Here is a 15,973-nt window from a genome sequence, read left to right as displayed (position 1 = left end):
TTTGCTTCATTCAGTCCTTTATGCAAAGCAACTGTGGTTATGTCTTTTGCATTTTCAGCCATGTTGCAATGGTCTGTGTGGGTCTAATTGGAAAGACTTTGTGTGAAGGTGCAGTGGCTCCAGAGCTCAAGGGTTCTGGGCATGTCAAAGAACACGTGGTTAAATGGTTGGGATTGCTTATCTTGCTAGCTGTCCAAAACACAACACTAAGGTTTCTGGGGCTGTCACTGTGAAGAGCAGAACCATTAACAGAAGTCACATTTTGCTCAAAACAATCAGTGCCTTACATTTGTCAGTACATGTTTGCTGTGTTCTATCCCATTGCTTCTGCATCCTATCCTGGGCACTATCTAGACAAGCATATAGTTGCCTGTACTACCCTAGTAACTGATTAGCAAGTGTGCCAAACTCCACATCTGTTTAATTTTTTTATCATTTTCTTTTCATCTGCCCAGCTGTTCTTCCTTGTCTTTCAGGCAGCCTTCTTATGAGCATCTCTTATGGCAGGAAATTAATTACCTTTCAGTTCTAAGAGCAGGAGAATCAATTCCTTGTCACTACTATTCAGTGTTGAAGAGAAACAAAGAACAGAGGCTTATCTTGGATTTACAAGGGCTGAACACTTCTCAACCCAAGGTCATTAGAGGAGCTCTGTGCAGTGTTATTTCATTACAGCACTTAATATTTTCATGAAACAAGTTCATTGTGATATGATACTCTATTCAGGTCATGGCAGCACTCAGTCACCACCTTAGCTGGTTGGTTGAAGTAGAATAGATAAAGTTAGTTAGAAAAAGAGAAGGTCACTCAGTTGAGGTCTTCCACCCTCTCCATGAAAGTGGCAGCTTTCATCTCTCTGGTTATGAGAGGCAAGCTGCGCATGTCACATCCCACACTATGCTTTTATTAGGGCAAATCTGGATCAGTTCTTCCACAGAGGTTACTCATTCAAGAGTTATTTCCTGGTGTCTTCTTATTGCAAAAGTTCCATACCTTCTTGGCGAGTTCTCACGGGCAGCTCCTCGCAGTACTGACTCCTTTTTCCTTACAGCATAGCCAACAAACTAACTTCTCGACCAGCCAACCTACTCTTTTACAAGACCCATAATTGGATCTAGCTGTGGCCTATTAAAGGCAGGCCTGTTCCTAATTCTTGATAATTAGCACAGCTGTAACTCCTTAGGGGTGAAATTACCTTCATCACTATCTCTATTCTCCGACTTTCCATCCGTCCACAGTTTCAGACTCCTGGATCTCACCTATTTGGTCTGCCTTGTCCTGTGATAGTAGTGGGACAGTTTGCCTGATATTTCTGTGATACCCGACTACCTGCACCCAAGTTAATTCTTAAACTGGGCCCCTCTTATTTCTGCCTTACAAATGAGGTCCTCGATTGCATACCCACCAAACTTACATGGGGCATTGATGTTAAAACCCTGAGTAACCTCATACAGATTGCTCCTGCTTGAAATGAGGGTTTGCAGCACATTACCTCCAAAGGTTACCTTTGTAAATTATTCTGTGGTTTTTTACATTGAATATGTTCCAAAGATCTGCATCACAGAAACTGTGGTGTTCTGCTCACACCTTTCGAGTATGGCTCTTCAGTGAGTGCCTACCACACACAGTTCTGTACTGTGTGTTGAGTTAGAGTTTCTTAGCTTGTCTTGGGCATGCTTGGAGAGAGTTTACTGGTCTTTTGATTGTCAGTGCAAAGGCAGCTTTGAAAAAGTGTGCTCATCAATAATTAGTACCTTGAGGATATTACTCAGTCATATCCTCTGTTACTTCTCCATCTTTCCCAGGTTTTACTCAAAAAATGTCTTTATTCATCTAAGAAATCATTGCAGCGTAACTTTTCTAGTCCTGGTTTTCAATTAGAAGGGTAGGTAGGCAGTCAAAATTTGCAAAATTAGCTAAATTAACAGAGCCTGATGGTTTCAAAATAGTATAACCCCAGTTAGTTTCCAGGTGTGTTGACAGCTTTCTCAAACTTCACAGAATCTCCCTCTGCTACTCTGTTACTGATTGCTCTGTGCATCTCTGATAGATGTAATGTATCATTCAAATTAAAAGTTTCAAGCTTTTACCGATGCACAAAATCTCCAAGTGCTATGCTTTTCATATGCTTTGTGTTGTGATTTGATAAAATATGTTTCAGTTATTTATAGCTGATGCTGATTTTTTCAGTTTCTTACACTTTAATTTGTGAATTTGTTGTTGGGTTTGTTTGTGAGCAGTCATGCTTATTTTGTGATGATTTTAGCATGGTTTGTATATTTTGTCATATAAACACTTACTAGTTTTTTTAATTATGAAGTCGAAAAACTGCCACTGTTTTAATTAAATTTTCTGACTTCATAATATCACCATTATTTGTTTTAAAACAGACCCAGGCCATATCTTTTTAAGGGAGACCATAAATTCCCAACTCTCAAAGAGGATGGCCCAGTGGTTATTCTATATGCAGAAATAGGTACAAAAGACTTTGTCAAATTCCACAAGATTTTATCTGAGAAGGCACAAAAGGAGGAAATTGTTTATGTTCTCCGGCATTATGTTCAGGTATGCAATTCAAATCATTGTTTCAGTAAACTGTTAGCATTCTGTCTTTGCTTGGCTTGCTTTTTGACAGAACACTTTTCCTACATGTATTTTTGCGTTTACTTAAATTATGTGCAATACATTTTCTGATGTTAAAACTCTGTAGGTAAGTAATTCGTCAGATACAAACTATGAGGCCAGGAAAGCATGGTAATGTTACCAATCCTGCATGCAAGCACTGATTGCATTACTGATCTTGAAATGCCTCTTTTTTGGTTTTATGTCTGGTTTTTGTACAGTGTAAGATCTCAGGCGAATCTTGGTGCAGCAGGCTGAACATATTAGTAACTAGAATTAGAAAAATGGAGAGTAGAGAATCAAACTGAGAAACTACCAATTATATTTTTTACGTATTTTGGCTGAACATATTAGTAACTAGAATTAGAAAAATGGAAAGTAGAGTAGAGAATCAAACTGAGAAATTACCAATTATATTTTTTACGTATTTGCCACATAATTTCATGTTCACTGAGATACAGCAGCATGAACTATCGTGGCCAACATCACTGACCAGTTAAAAAATGTTTGTGTTCCATAGTGTCACTATTTGAAACATTATGTTTCTGAGTTCTTAACTTACTCTTCTGCCCAACACAAAACAAGGGGAATAAACACAAAAAAAGGAAAATACCAGTACATGGACCTGTATTGTCCCCAGTTTTGATTATTGGAAGGCTTTTGTGATTTATATTCAAAGTACAGCTCTTAAATTGTGAGACTAATCTGAGAATAATCTGATGGAGTGAGAGGTTGCTGTGATTTTTGTAGACCAGGAATTTCGGGGAGATGAGATACGTAGTTTGCAGATGACTTTGAGTTGTTTGCTCACAGTAATGAAATAGAGAATTTGAGGAACCCAAGTCTTGAATTCAAAGTTGTATGAGGTTGAGTTTTTAATGAACTTTGTTCTTTTATTTCAATGAAATGCCTACTTGCATATTAAATGTCTCATTGCTCTGTTTGGCTTATGCATCATGGTCTCCCCAAATGTGTGTTGTCTTCTTGCCTGCACCTTTTCTCTCTTCAGACCTCTCTTCCCTTTTCTTCCTTCTTCACAACCTCCACTTTTGTTCTTTGGTACATACTGGGATGGCTTCTCTCTCCTTTTTTACATTAAATACCAGAAGAGGGAACATTGATAACAGAAGAGGTACGGTCTTTCTGCTGTCTCTTTCTTTTTTTAACCAGTATTGCTGCAACTATTTATGGAGTGCTCTCTGTTCCCTCTGCCTTGAGTTTTGCTTGGAGGATGGACAGAGAAGCCTCCCAGCCCTGCTGGGTTTTCACTTGTAGTCTGGAGGATTCTCAGTACAGAATGGTTCTTAGAAATTGCAAACTAAAGCTCAAAAGGCTTTCAAGAAATTGCTGCTGTGCATGTGCAAATTGTATTTTGAAAAGGGGATTTGCATACATTTGTGTAAAATTGGGACATGTATTCTGAAATAAGTATGTTTTGTGTAATTACACTATTGAATGTCAAACTTCCACTCCAAAGTTAGAAATACCTGTTGTTTGTTTTTAGTAAGTGGCAACCTGTTTTTCACAGTGCTACTTTAATACATTTTATTAATACTCCTTGCAGAAAGTGATTAATTGTTTTTTATCAAACTTCTCTGATGCAAAAATAGAGTGTTTCCTCTTAACATCCTGGATGTCTGGCAACATTACAAAGAAATGAGTATCAGCTGAAAATGTGAATTGTGAGGCATCAATAATTGTGTAGGGTGCTATGAGCTGTGCCTGTTCTTGTCACTCTTCAAGTATTGTGTGGAGACTACAATTTTGACCGGCCTTTCTGTGATTTGCAGGAGATAAAGGACATTGTCACCTTCTTTTACATGCCTTCTCAGTGGACTGCCAATATGCCTCACACTTTGAATTAAAAGATGAATTTAAGTAATGACTTAAATGTCACAACATTTTAAAGTTACAAAATTAGCTGTTGTTAATCTCCTTTAAATACATTTTGTAAGTTATGGTTTTTTTTTTCTTCTGTTAAAATAACATCGTCAAGCAGAAACCAAATTCCAGGAAAATGTATTTATCTGGATATGGTGTGGAACTGGCAATAAAGAGTACAGAATATAAAGCAGTAGATGACACACAGGTTAAAGGTATGTGGGTTTTTTAATTGATTTGATATCTTGCTGGAGATACTATTGAAATGCATTAAAATCTTCAGTTTGTAAAATATTCAGTCATTAATGTTTTGAAGGTTATACTTAATTTCTGTCTACAGAAGGAAATCTCAGGTATTAGGAACCAAGAAATCAAAATACATGAGAACATTTGTAAGGATCTGTGCTTAGGACACAATTAGGACCAATTATCCTATTATGTTAGGATCAATTTTCTAACCGCTAATTGCTGTTTTCAATGGCTCTTCAAAACACAATCTGGTCTTTTTCCTCTCAGTAATTTTTAGATAGTTTGCCTTTGTACTTCAGTTACTTTATGATTGTTGGTATCATTCATATTCTAATGGCTACAGTATCTACACATTAGTGTTTCAGGGCTGAGGGTTTTTTTTTTTTTTTTCTGAATTTCTGTGGAAATACTTTCACAGTCTTCTGTAGGAAAGATGTGATGTACTATAGAATTTGGACTGGTGCACATTACAATGTATAGAAATAAGACATTTACTGTAGAAAGTGGTAACTACAGCATGGGGACACAGAGATATTACTTTGCAGGGACATTCACAAGATTAAAGGAAAGTTAACTCTTCTTTCGTAAGACTAAGGTTTAATGACCTTTGAGCCATGTCAAAAAATAGTTTAGGTTTTTTTAAGGGGAAGAAGCTGATCTATGATTTACATCAAATGCCAGCTGGAGATTCAAGGGCTTTAAGGTCATCAGGATTTTCAAGTGTAAATCTGGTAGTAGTTGACTGATGAGCGAGTTATACCTTATCATTTAATCAGACTGAGAAATGGCTGTTTTGGGAGGTGAACTGTTAAACCACACCTATTTAATTTTATATAAAAATTGTTACCACTGAATGAATTATATGAAAAATTAATTTTAATGTTGCAAAGTTCTGTAGAGTAATTAATTTGGATTCCAAAATATGTAAGTATAAATTGAATTAAAACTACATCTGGGAATGAAACTTTGTGATTGTATGTTTCTGTTAATTGTTTTATAATTCATAAAAACATAATACTACAATAACTTTCTTGGTTTATATTGTCTACTATTGTCTATAGGAGCAAATGAGACAAAAGAAGAGGAAGATGAGGAAGAGGAGGAGGAAAGTGATGTCCAAGGATTTCTCTTTGGCAAATTAAAGTGAGTTGATATAAGTTATAATTAAACTTTTACATTTGTTTCTGGAACCTCAACCAGCTGGGGTTTTTTTTAATAGAATAACTGAGATTTATGTTGGAAAGTACTTCATTGGGTGGAAATTATAATTTTTTTTATTTTTGTGTCTTGTGATCATAAAGATGCAACGGTTGATTATTCTGTTAATTTCAATGTATTGCTTTTAGTTTTCTAATCATCTTACAATGTATACAGTGAACTTTTAAAATTAAAAATGTCTGCCTAGGTAACACTAACAAAAACTTAGAGCCTTGTGATTTCACATTTGTTAGATAATTAGAATCAAATTGTTGGTCTTCAGAATGCAAGAATAGCACAAGAAATCCAAACACGTGCTGTATCTCCATAAGTTGTTTTTAAGAAGGATAGTAATGGATTTCATAGAGTTAAGGAGTGATACTTGTAGGAAGATGGGCTTATTTCAGATACCATCTCATTCTGGAGTTTGTATTATCTTCCATCAGGAACTCTTATCTCCAAGCTGCAATCTGTTAAATGAAATTGAATGTTACCCTACTAAGCACTCCTTCCAGTCCTCAGCTGGATTCATTTTGTGGTATCAGTCATCTAAAGTGCTTCCCTTTTCCTGTAACAGATCCATGTCATGGATCATAAATATTTTTCTTCAGCAAAATACCTCAAGGTTGTGGGTCTCCTCTAGATGTCATTCTCTCATTATTTAAAACAAAAAGTAAACTTGTTTGTAAATATTGTCACTAAACTGTAAATCTCAGAGTTCAGAACTGCTATTTCTCTCTAAATTCTTGGGATCCCATCCCCTGCCTTCCTGCCTTTTTGCTCTCAAACATGTTGAGGTAGAAGTGCACTCAGATCTTGAGACTTCCCTGTTGTTTCACCTATACATTTGAGACTATGCACAGCAGGTAATACCAAATGCTTATGCCATATCCTTATCTGAGCTTTTTTCCTGTGTTTTGTTAGGTTTAGCTGTACTTAGTCTCTTGATTCTCCACTGTGACTGATTTGTGAAGCTGTCATATAATTCTATCTTTTTGACGTTGTTTGTAAATTCATTGGGTTTTTTTTTCTCTTCTCCTTTTCACGCAGGAGGTGAAATAGATGTTTCAGTAGTCTGTAAATTGTCCCTCTGTTACAGCCATGTCAAAAGTTTTACTTTTCTCGGCTATGACATAGTTATGAATGTAAGCACAAGACATAAAATGTTCAGAAATTTAATGGAGAATTTTTTCAAGCATATCTTATAGCAGGCTGAAATATTTGTCCTCAAAACTTCTTTACCTACCTATTACGTTGTCAAAACAAATAGCTAAGCTTTTGTGTACCATATTCTTTAGCTCTGACAGATTATTTGTTTGCTCAGTAGATTGATTTTGTCAGTGCTGTCAATTTATAAAACATGTTTTCAACATTGTATTGCCTATACCTCTTGTGGTTAATGCCACAAAGAGTGCATTCAGTTACAGTCAATATGTAGTACAGTTAGTTATACATCATCCTATAGTAAGTTAAATAAACAGTTACCTGTATGACATGTTAATACTGTCCCATCTTGGACTTCATTTATTCCATCTAAATTTATGTGGCAGGTTTTGAGACAGATCACTACAAAATAAGTGAACTCCTGGTATTTAGTAAGAATTTCTTTAGAGAGGGAGTTGTCAAGCATTAGGACAGGCTGGCCAGGAAAGTGGTTGAGTTGCTATGGTTATGCTATGGTTATGCCTGGTTAGATGTGGCACTCAGGACATAGTTTAGTGGTGGACTTGACAGTGGTGGCCTAGTGGTTGGACTTAAGGACCTTAGAGTTCCTTTCTGACCTAAATGACTCTATGGTTCTCTTTAACTGGGGTTTAGCCCTCAGAAATCACCTTTTTTCACCCAAGATCCGTATTTTTGTTTCAATAATGAATTAAAGTTCATTCTTGGTTGTTATCCTAAGAATACAGTATTAGCTGTGAGCAGTACTAGGGATAGGAGCAGCCATTGATGGATATAATTGATTCTTTTTTGTAATAAAATGTTTCATTGTAGACAAATGCATCCTAATTTGAAAAACAATCTGATGGAGTTTAAAAAACATCTAATTGAAACTACTAACAACATGGAACCACTGAAGGTTTGGGAGATGCAGGGTACGTATTGCATTTTATTTTTAATTAACACAATACTCTAATATTTCTTTTGTTATTTTAATGTATTGACATTATGATAAAAGCTTCTTTTAAAAGAAGAGACATAATTTCATGAAAAATCCTTAATACCTCAAGTATTTAAAAGCCATGTGCTGATACCTTGTATTTGTATGCTAGAAATTCAAGGAACATTGAAGTAATTTTATAAGATGGCGAGATATATTGCGTGTTTTTCTGCCTGATGTATCATCTCAGGTATTAAAATTTGTTTTAGATACTTTTTTTAGAGGTCAGGCAAAAGATACAATTTTGACATGACTGCTGGGTTGGGATGAAATACTTGTTAGGACAGCTTGTTTCCTTTAATTTATGAATTTTATCAGTGTACTGAAGTTCACGCAGATGCATTTTTTTAAAGATAATATCAAGTGGAAGAACATGCTTTTGAAAGCTTTCCTGTAGAAAAGGAAAACAAATACATTGATTGCTAAAGCTTGAGTGCTGATGACTTGCAGGACATACTGTAGCTTGAATTAAATATAAATCTCTCATAAAATGTAACAACATTCAAGTTTATGCAAGTAAATTTCCCCCCTTACAGTCTTCAGCTTTAGAGGACAACCTGATTAAAGTTGGTTTGCCTATATATTAGTGCAGTGAAGGAGACTGAGCAATCATCTGGGCTTCAGTTTCCTTTGGGACCCTGATGTTACAGAGCTTGCTAGCAATGTCCAGTCTGATATTAGCTGTGTGAGATAATTGTAGTTCACTTGCGGTCTTTTATCAATGAAGTGCAACTGCAGGATTTATCTTTGTCTAAAATTAAAAACAATTGAAAAATATTGCTTTAAAGTTCTCTTGAGAAATCTCTTGCATTGGAAAAAAAATAGGAAAAGAAAATAATGGCTTGGACTATTTTTCTTTTTGTGTGTGATGGAATGCCACTTGGCTGATATTAAAGCTGAAGCAGCCATGAAACTTCAAACCCTTTAATGTCCACCTTCAAAAGACAGTACAAGCTCTCTGTTTAGTGGTAGTCTTTTCTGTGGTGTTATGGCTACATATATAAAAAAGGAGACTGGTGCTGCTCCCCAAGAAACCAGTTCTTAAAGTTGGAAGTAGTTAAGTGCTGGGATGCTGTTAATTTATGTCAGGAAAACTTGTACTGGTTTATGGTGCAGTCTTCAGCCCCCACATTTTTTGGTGCAGTTGTTTTGATACCCTTCCTGCTGACATGACAGGGTGCTTTCTCTAGTTCATTCTTAATGACTAATTATAGTGGCTGAATTAATGGCTCAACTTCTCTCTGATTTCCTTTAATTAGCTTCAAAGTAAAAATCTAGCTAAATTTAAGCAAAACTACTTCAGCTATAGGGCATACTTCTATTTATAAATGAACCTAAACACCATTCAAGAGTTGCCTTTCAAGAGCTTTTATATTTTAGGTAAGTAATTAGTAAGTACTTTTTCCTCAAGGTGCCTTACACTGTGCTCTCAGCTGTGTTAGGATGCTGAAAGGGGAGGTCTCTAAGTGGCAGCCCTTACCAGAGATAACCAAGGAGGTAAAAAGATGTAGTTGGCCTCGCTGGTATTTGAATATTTGGATCCTAGCTGTTCAGCATAAAATGGAAATTATTAACAATTTATGAAGGGTATTAAGTGTATGACCCAAGTTTACAGGTTCCTCACTGTCTGCAGTAACAGCAGCAACTGGGTGTTGTTGCTTCAACAGATCACAATTTATAGGCCTGTTGAAAGGGTCCTGAAACCTACTTTCAAGAGTGATTTCTTTTCTTGTTAAAAGTATTAAGAAATAGAAGTTGACATTCCACCTCTTGTTCACCTAGTTTTGTCATCCAAGAAGTATCTTATCAGGCTAAACTAGGAATGTCTTATTCACTTTGATTCGGCCTTGCTTTTTTTTTTTAAATTCCTAATAGCTTCAAGAAGATGGTACAAACTTTTACTAGGCAGCATCCTCTATGTCTTTCTGGCCAGCACTTGATTCGGCCTTGCTTTTTTTTTTTTTTTAATTCCTAATAGCTTCAAGAAGATGGTGCAAACTTTTACTAGGCAGCATCCTCTTTACTATATGTGGCATCAGCTTTCCTCAAACTGAATAATCTGAGGCTTTCAGTTTTTGTTTAAACATGTTAACTGGAAAATTCTGAGGAAAAAGTATCACTGTATGAGTTAGTTATGCAGATGTATACAAGGTATATGGAAGCATCTAGTATAATACTGATTAGTATAATACTCCTTAGTACCAAAATTGGATGTCCTAGTCTTACATGTCAAAATTTGTCGTGTTCAAATTAGATTCCAGAGATAGCTAACTGAATTCCATCATTGTTTTTTCAGTGGATAGATAGATAAATTTTAAACTGTCCCATTATCTGAAAATCTTTGTTCTGAAAATAAGATCCCTTTAAAAATGTGCTAGGTGTTTATGAGAACTGAAATTCTAGGCTAGTTTGACTTTCCATTTGCAAGTCACCATTTTCTCTGAAGTTGCTGCTCCTTTGAAAATTGTACAATTCACATGTTCCATGTAGCTTTCTGCATTTAATATATTTGTCATCTAAAAAACTTGTGTAGTGCTGGATCTGGAAACTGCTCTTGCTCCTGCAGTTATGGGTGTCTGTGGGTTGGTGTCTATCTAGATTTCAGTGTGGTACTACGCTTTTGATGATGGCATAATGACTTGTGATGAATGGTCTGGGCTTTTTCAGAATGTTTCTGTAAGTTTAGAAATTGCATATACTATGTGTATATTCAAGAAAGTGAAGCAGAATTCTATAGAAAAGCCTGAATTGAGTATTTCCAACTTTCAGGTGACCAGTTTTTCAACCTTAATAATGTAACTTTCATAATTGTTGAATCAATGACTGAAACATAAAATATGCAAATAGGGAGAATGTGTATATGGAACAGTTTTCTGACTGTAGGCAGTAATGATTGAGTGATATTTCCAGTGATTTTTTTAAAATTTGTTTTTCTTCTCCCATCCTAGATCTTAGTTTTCAAGCAGCTACTCGAATTATGTCTACCCCTGTTTATGATGCCTTAAAGGTAATGAAAGACATTGCTCAGAACTTCCCAATAAGAGCCAGGTATGGTATTTAACCTTTTTTTTTTTTTTTCAGATGCTATTTTTATGTTTGCATTTGACTGTAATGGCAGTAATGCAGATTTATATCCAAATCCTGCATTCACATATTCATGTTTGACAGCTTGCTAGATGGATTCCAGGTCATTTCATTGAGTAGAAGATAACTCCAGGGAGAGCTCATGATCAGCCTCTTAAATGTTTCCTGTCTGATGCAGGAGATCCCATGAGGACATGCTAATCATTACTTGAGGCACTGAGTCCTCATGGATTTCACTGGACGGATATTTTCCCAGGTGAAAACTTCTGTTGGATTAGTAGCAGAACTAGTCACAGTGGAAGAGGCAAAATACCAATAAATTTTGTGGGGATCCACGCACATTAGTTCTAACCACAGTGTTGCTGTCGAGATTGGACCCTGGCTGTTGTATGGTAGTGTTCTTACTGGGGAAGATCTGTCTTCCATAACAGATTGCTAAATAAAAATTCAAAAGAAATATTAAATAAATGGACATGTCTTGATTTTAGCTATCCAAATATGAAAAATTGTTCTTCCTGTAAGCCAGTAGTATTGTAATTGAGAAATGCTTTTCTTCATACTTACTAAGTTCTTTATGTAATCCTATCAGCAATATTTTCTTGAATTACTGAATTAAATGTGATGCTAAATAGGGTTCTTAACGCAGCGTGCTTTCACATTTTGCCACTCTTGTTTAATTATCACAGTATTTCATTGTCACCCCTGATTGTCTGTTGGAGAAAATCTACACCATAATGGAAATACTACCATTGTAACATCTTGTGTCAAGGAAGCAAAATGCCTTTTAAAATGCCTGAAGCATAATTATTATGAAATAGTATGGTATAAGTTTGCACTTAGATTAGCAATCAGAAAATTCAGCTTTCCAGTAGGAGATAGTGGAAGCGTACATAATGTCAAACTTCAAGTCCAGTTCTGTTCTTTAAAGGACAGGAAAAAAGCCATTTTGAAGTGTGCCAGGTGACATTTAAGTCATGGATTTTACAAGTCATTAAATCGTTACCTTCCACTTCAGCTCCCGTTGTGTATTTGTGGCATTAGAGAGCTCAATTTACCTACTCTTCAAGTATTTTCTGGGTAAAAATATAAGAAGACTTTAAAATTATTAAAAGAGGAATCACTGTTTCTGTCCTGCATAATTTATTGTAACATTCTAATCTACCATGTTATTTTTAACATGAGCGATTACAAATATTTAAATAATTAAATTTACTAGGTCTGCACTGACAACTTAAAGGGGCATTGTGTAAAAATAGTGCACAGACTAAATTTCATTAATAGTCTAATCGTGCTTAACCTGATGAATCAAAATACTAGTTTGAAAAAAAAAAAACCAAAAACCTAGAATAAACAGGAAATCAAGAGATGTTGCTTAGTCACTTTAGATAAATAGCCAATCATTATAATAATTGTATTTTTAAACTGTGTAAGTTTCAGACAGTTTTATATGAAAACAACCATTTTTATTACACAAAATTTGGTTTTAAAAGGCTGTATGCAAATTTTGGAACTGTAGTTATGAAAATAAAATACTGCACGTTTCTTAAAAATGGGGTTCCTTAGAGTTTAAAAAAAATTAATATACCATTCCTCTGAAATTTTCTTTCTGAATTACCACCTGTATTTTTGTGTCTCAGCATTTTAAGTTGAAAAGGTTAGTCTGAGGTAGATTTTACAAAATGTCATCAGATGCAGACAGTGTACTGGCTGATATATGTCATGGCAACATTTTGATAATTCATTTTATAAGGTATTTTTCATCTTTTTGTTATAATGTACTTGTCATATTATTGCATTCTTAAAGAACAGATAAATAAGTATTATAATGCTCTGTTACTTGCTATTTATTAATCATTCACAAGTGTTAACATTATGACCCTGTGAAAGGTTTCCTTTTTTCCCCCTCAGCATTCAGTACTACATGCATAAAATGATAGAGAATATTTCAACCTTAAGTGATTCAAGAACATTCCTACATCATGTAGAAAGATAAATAGCATCCATTTACTTTCAGCCAGCACTGTTTCTCTTTAGTTAGAGTCTTTCACTTGACAATTACAAAAGCATCAGTAAAAATTTTGTGAAGATCTGAACAAATTGAACAAAAGTCAGAACTCCAAATGAACAGATGTCTTTCACAGGTATGCCTGTTACCTCAGGTTGGTAGGGTGTCCTTTTCAAGGATCAACCATCGCACTTTCTCCATAAAATTATGCTAGAATCCTGCAGTGTCAACTGCCATGCATGAACAAGGAGCTGTTTAATGATTCCTTGGGTTGCTTTCCTATTACTAGAACATCTATCTAAAGCTTACCTTTTGCTGATGGATATTTTGCTTCCTTGCTAATGTTGGAACAGCTTTGTATTTTCCTTTCTGTCCTTTTATTATTTTCACTTTTTTGTTTTATTTTCTGCCTAGCTACTTACAGTAGGAGCCATTTGGAAATACACAGGTTGTCATTTTTATCTGTGCATTTTTTGTCAATTGAGTATACTTTTGAGAGTTACAGGCCATACTATTTTTGTTGAGTTCAGCATGATAAAATTCAGATTTTTAAAGTATTTTTGGAACTTTATTTTAGAACTCTCTAATACCAAGCTTGGAAATCATACTGTTTGCTCCTACAGTATGTCTCTTTGGTTGCCTGGAAAACTTGAACAGTTATTTAAAGAACTGATTTTATGTCTTACTTCTGACATATTGTGAGAAATGTGGAGTATACTGGAAAGATCTATTCTAAATCAGTTTCTTTAGGGTGGAGATGAGAATTTATATTATGAAATGCTTTATTTTCCAGAAGTTTGAAACTGGTTTAGCAGGATCATTCTCAGTTTGCTTAGTTAACTTTCAGGTTTAAGATGACTCCAGTTTTTCTTGAAGCCCCATACAAATTCGCAAAAACATGTACAGTCCTGTTTTGAACAAATGTTCATATAGGCAACTAGAATATTTATTTTGGCATTTATCAGGACAGTCAGATTTAGGTTAGTATGGTTAGGTTTTTTTAAAACATGGAGAGATTTATTTGCCTCTGTAAGTGTTTTATGATAAGCCTGATAATTATAAACTTCACATACAATACACTGTGGCAGGGGAAGATAAAATAGTCTTCCAGAACATTCATCAAAGGTAAAAAAGACAAATCGATGTGTTGCCTTCAAAAGATGGAATGACTAAGGAAACTAAAACTTCTGTCTGTCTGTGAATGTTTAACATCTTCAAGGGTCTCTATCTGCAAATCTCTTTTTTCTGTCTCAGCTAATTTTAAAGTGGTCATTGTTTGCAGGTTTTCCTTGCCTTTGTCCAGACAAATCCATGGCTCTCCATGGTGTAAAATTGAGTACTGTGGAAACAGTAATATTAACTTAAAATATGCAAATATGGTATGTATTTAGGCAATAATTTAGATGACCAAACAACTTACTTTTTTATATTATGCATCCAGAAAAACAAGCCATGAGGAAAGATTGAGAGTGGTAAACAATACATTTATGGTATTACTTCAAAAAACAATTAGCCTGAATCTGAAACAAGGGTTTACTAGAGTAAAACAGAACTATATTTGTCTTAAAAATTCAGTATTTATGATACTGCATTACTCTTTTTTTAAGACTTAATTACAACATTCTTCCATTGCAGTGCACTGGATGTTTAATTAAAATACCAATTTCATATAAAATAATGCTTTTTAAAAAATACATGGTGGTTGAGTGATAAAAATATTTTATTTTAACAGATCACTTACAAGAGTACCCGTAGACAAGAAAATGCACAAGGAAATAGAAGAAAACCAGAAGGTTTGTTTTTATTTCTTCCAGTGGACATTTCAACTACGATTGTATTGCTGCTTTTAGAGATTGTTTTACTGTAGCAACTTTCATGGTTTATGTTAGAGAAAAAGAGCTAATTGTTCTAAAAATCTGTTGTGAAACAGGTAACATTTAATTATGTAATTCAAGTATTTCAGTTTCTGCTATTCGTGAAACTTTTTCCATTCTCTCTTTTGGTTTTACAGAATTAGGCAAGGCCAAACAATTTTCATGGAGTGTTGGGTTGAGTCACAGATTGTGTGCTGGGAAAGCAAAATAGGTATCAGTTACTTTTTCTGTGGCTTTGGTGTTGAATCTAAGCCTGCTGCTTATATTATGGTCAGCAAATGTGAACTTTGAGCTTTCCACACTCTCAGAATCACACATGCAGCTTTTCTGCAAGGTGTTTTCAACATCGTCTGTGGCAGATGGTGGTTTTGTTTTCATCCTTGATTCACTGCATCTTTTGTGCCTTGTACTGTGTGAGGAGTCCCTGTTCCTGTGATTTTTGACTAATCTGAGATTTATTCTGAGATGCCATTTAATATTTGTTGAATTCATTATGTTGGTCTCTGTTCAGTTTGGATTTTTTCTTTCAAGTTGAGTGTTGCAGTTAAATGTTAGGCACCATTCTTGTAGGACTGATCATGTGAAATGACATCAATGACTGGTCAAATGAAATGATTGGAAGAAGTAGCTTAAAATTTGGATCTGAAACAAATTACAGTGGGCATGTGTGGTTGCTCAGCTGAATCACTCTTATTATTCCATAAATGTATTAACTACATTAAGAGGATTTTATGCACCTATCACACTAAGTTTTAATTTCACGTGAGGTCACATCCTTCCTGTAGTCTAAAGGCCTTTAGACAGCTAAAAGCTGAAATTTGTTTCATTAAAGTAAAGAAACTTCCTGAACACTGCTGCTTGAGCACAATAAATTGTCATGTACATTCTTGAACTGCAGTA

The 15,973-nt window shown here is 35.0% G+C and overlaps 1 protein-coding gene across 1 annotated transcript in view; it reads left to right on the top strand.

The window, feature by feature from the left end:
- UGGT2 (UDP-glucose glycoprotein glucosyltransferase 2) overlaps positions 1 to 15,973 on the top strand; it is a 78,462-nt gene that overhangs the window by 13,236 nt on the left and 49,253 nt on the right. The window contains exons 5-10 of the mRNA XM_041423427.1: positions 2,391 to 2,565; positions 4,622 to 4,718; positions 5,814 to 5,895; positions 7,945 to 8,045; positions 11,059 to 11,158; positions 14,932 to 14,992. Coding sequence (XP_041279361.1) covers positions 2,391 to 2,565; positions 4,622 to 4,718; positions 5,814 to 5,895; positions 7,945 to 8,045; positions 11,059 to 11,158; positions 14,932 to 14,992 — 616 coding nt within the window. The remainder of the gene's footprint in view (positions 1 to 2,390; positions 2,566 to 4,621; positions 4,719 to 5,813; positions 5,896 to 7,944; positions 8,046 to 11,058; positions 11,159 to 14,931; positions 14,993 to 15,973) is intronic.

This window comes from Onychostruthus taczanowskii, unplaced genomic scaffold (assembly GCF_017590055.1).
Source record: "Onychostruthus taczanowskii isolate IOZ18803 unplaced genomic scaffold, ASM1759005v1 scaffold77, whole genome shotgun sequence".
Classification (NCBI taxonomy): Eukaryota; Metazoa; Chordata; class Aves; order Passeriformes; family Passeridae; genus Onychostruthus; species Onychostruthus taczanowskii.
Note: the sequence above shows the minus strand (reverse complement) of the source record. Positions and strands in the feature narration are given on the sequence as shown.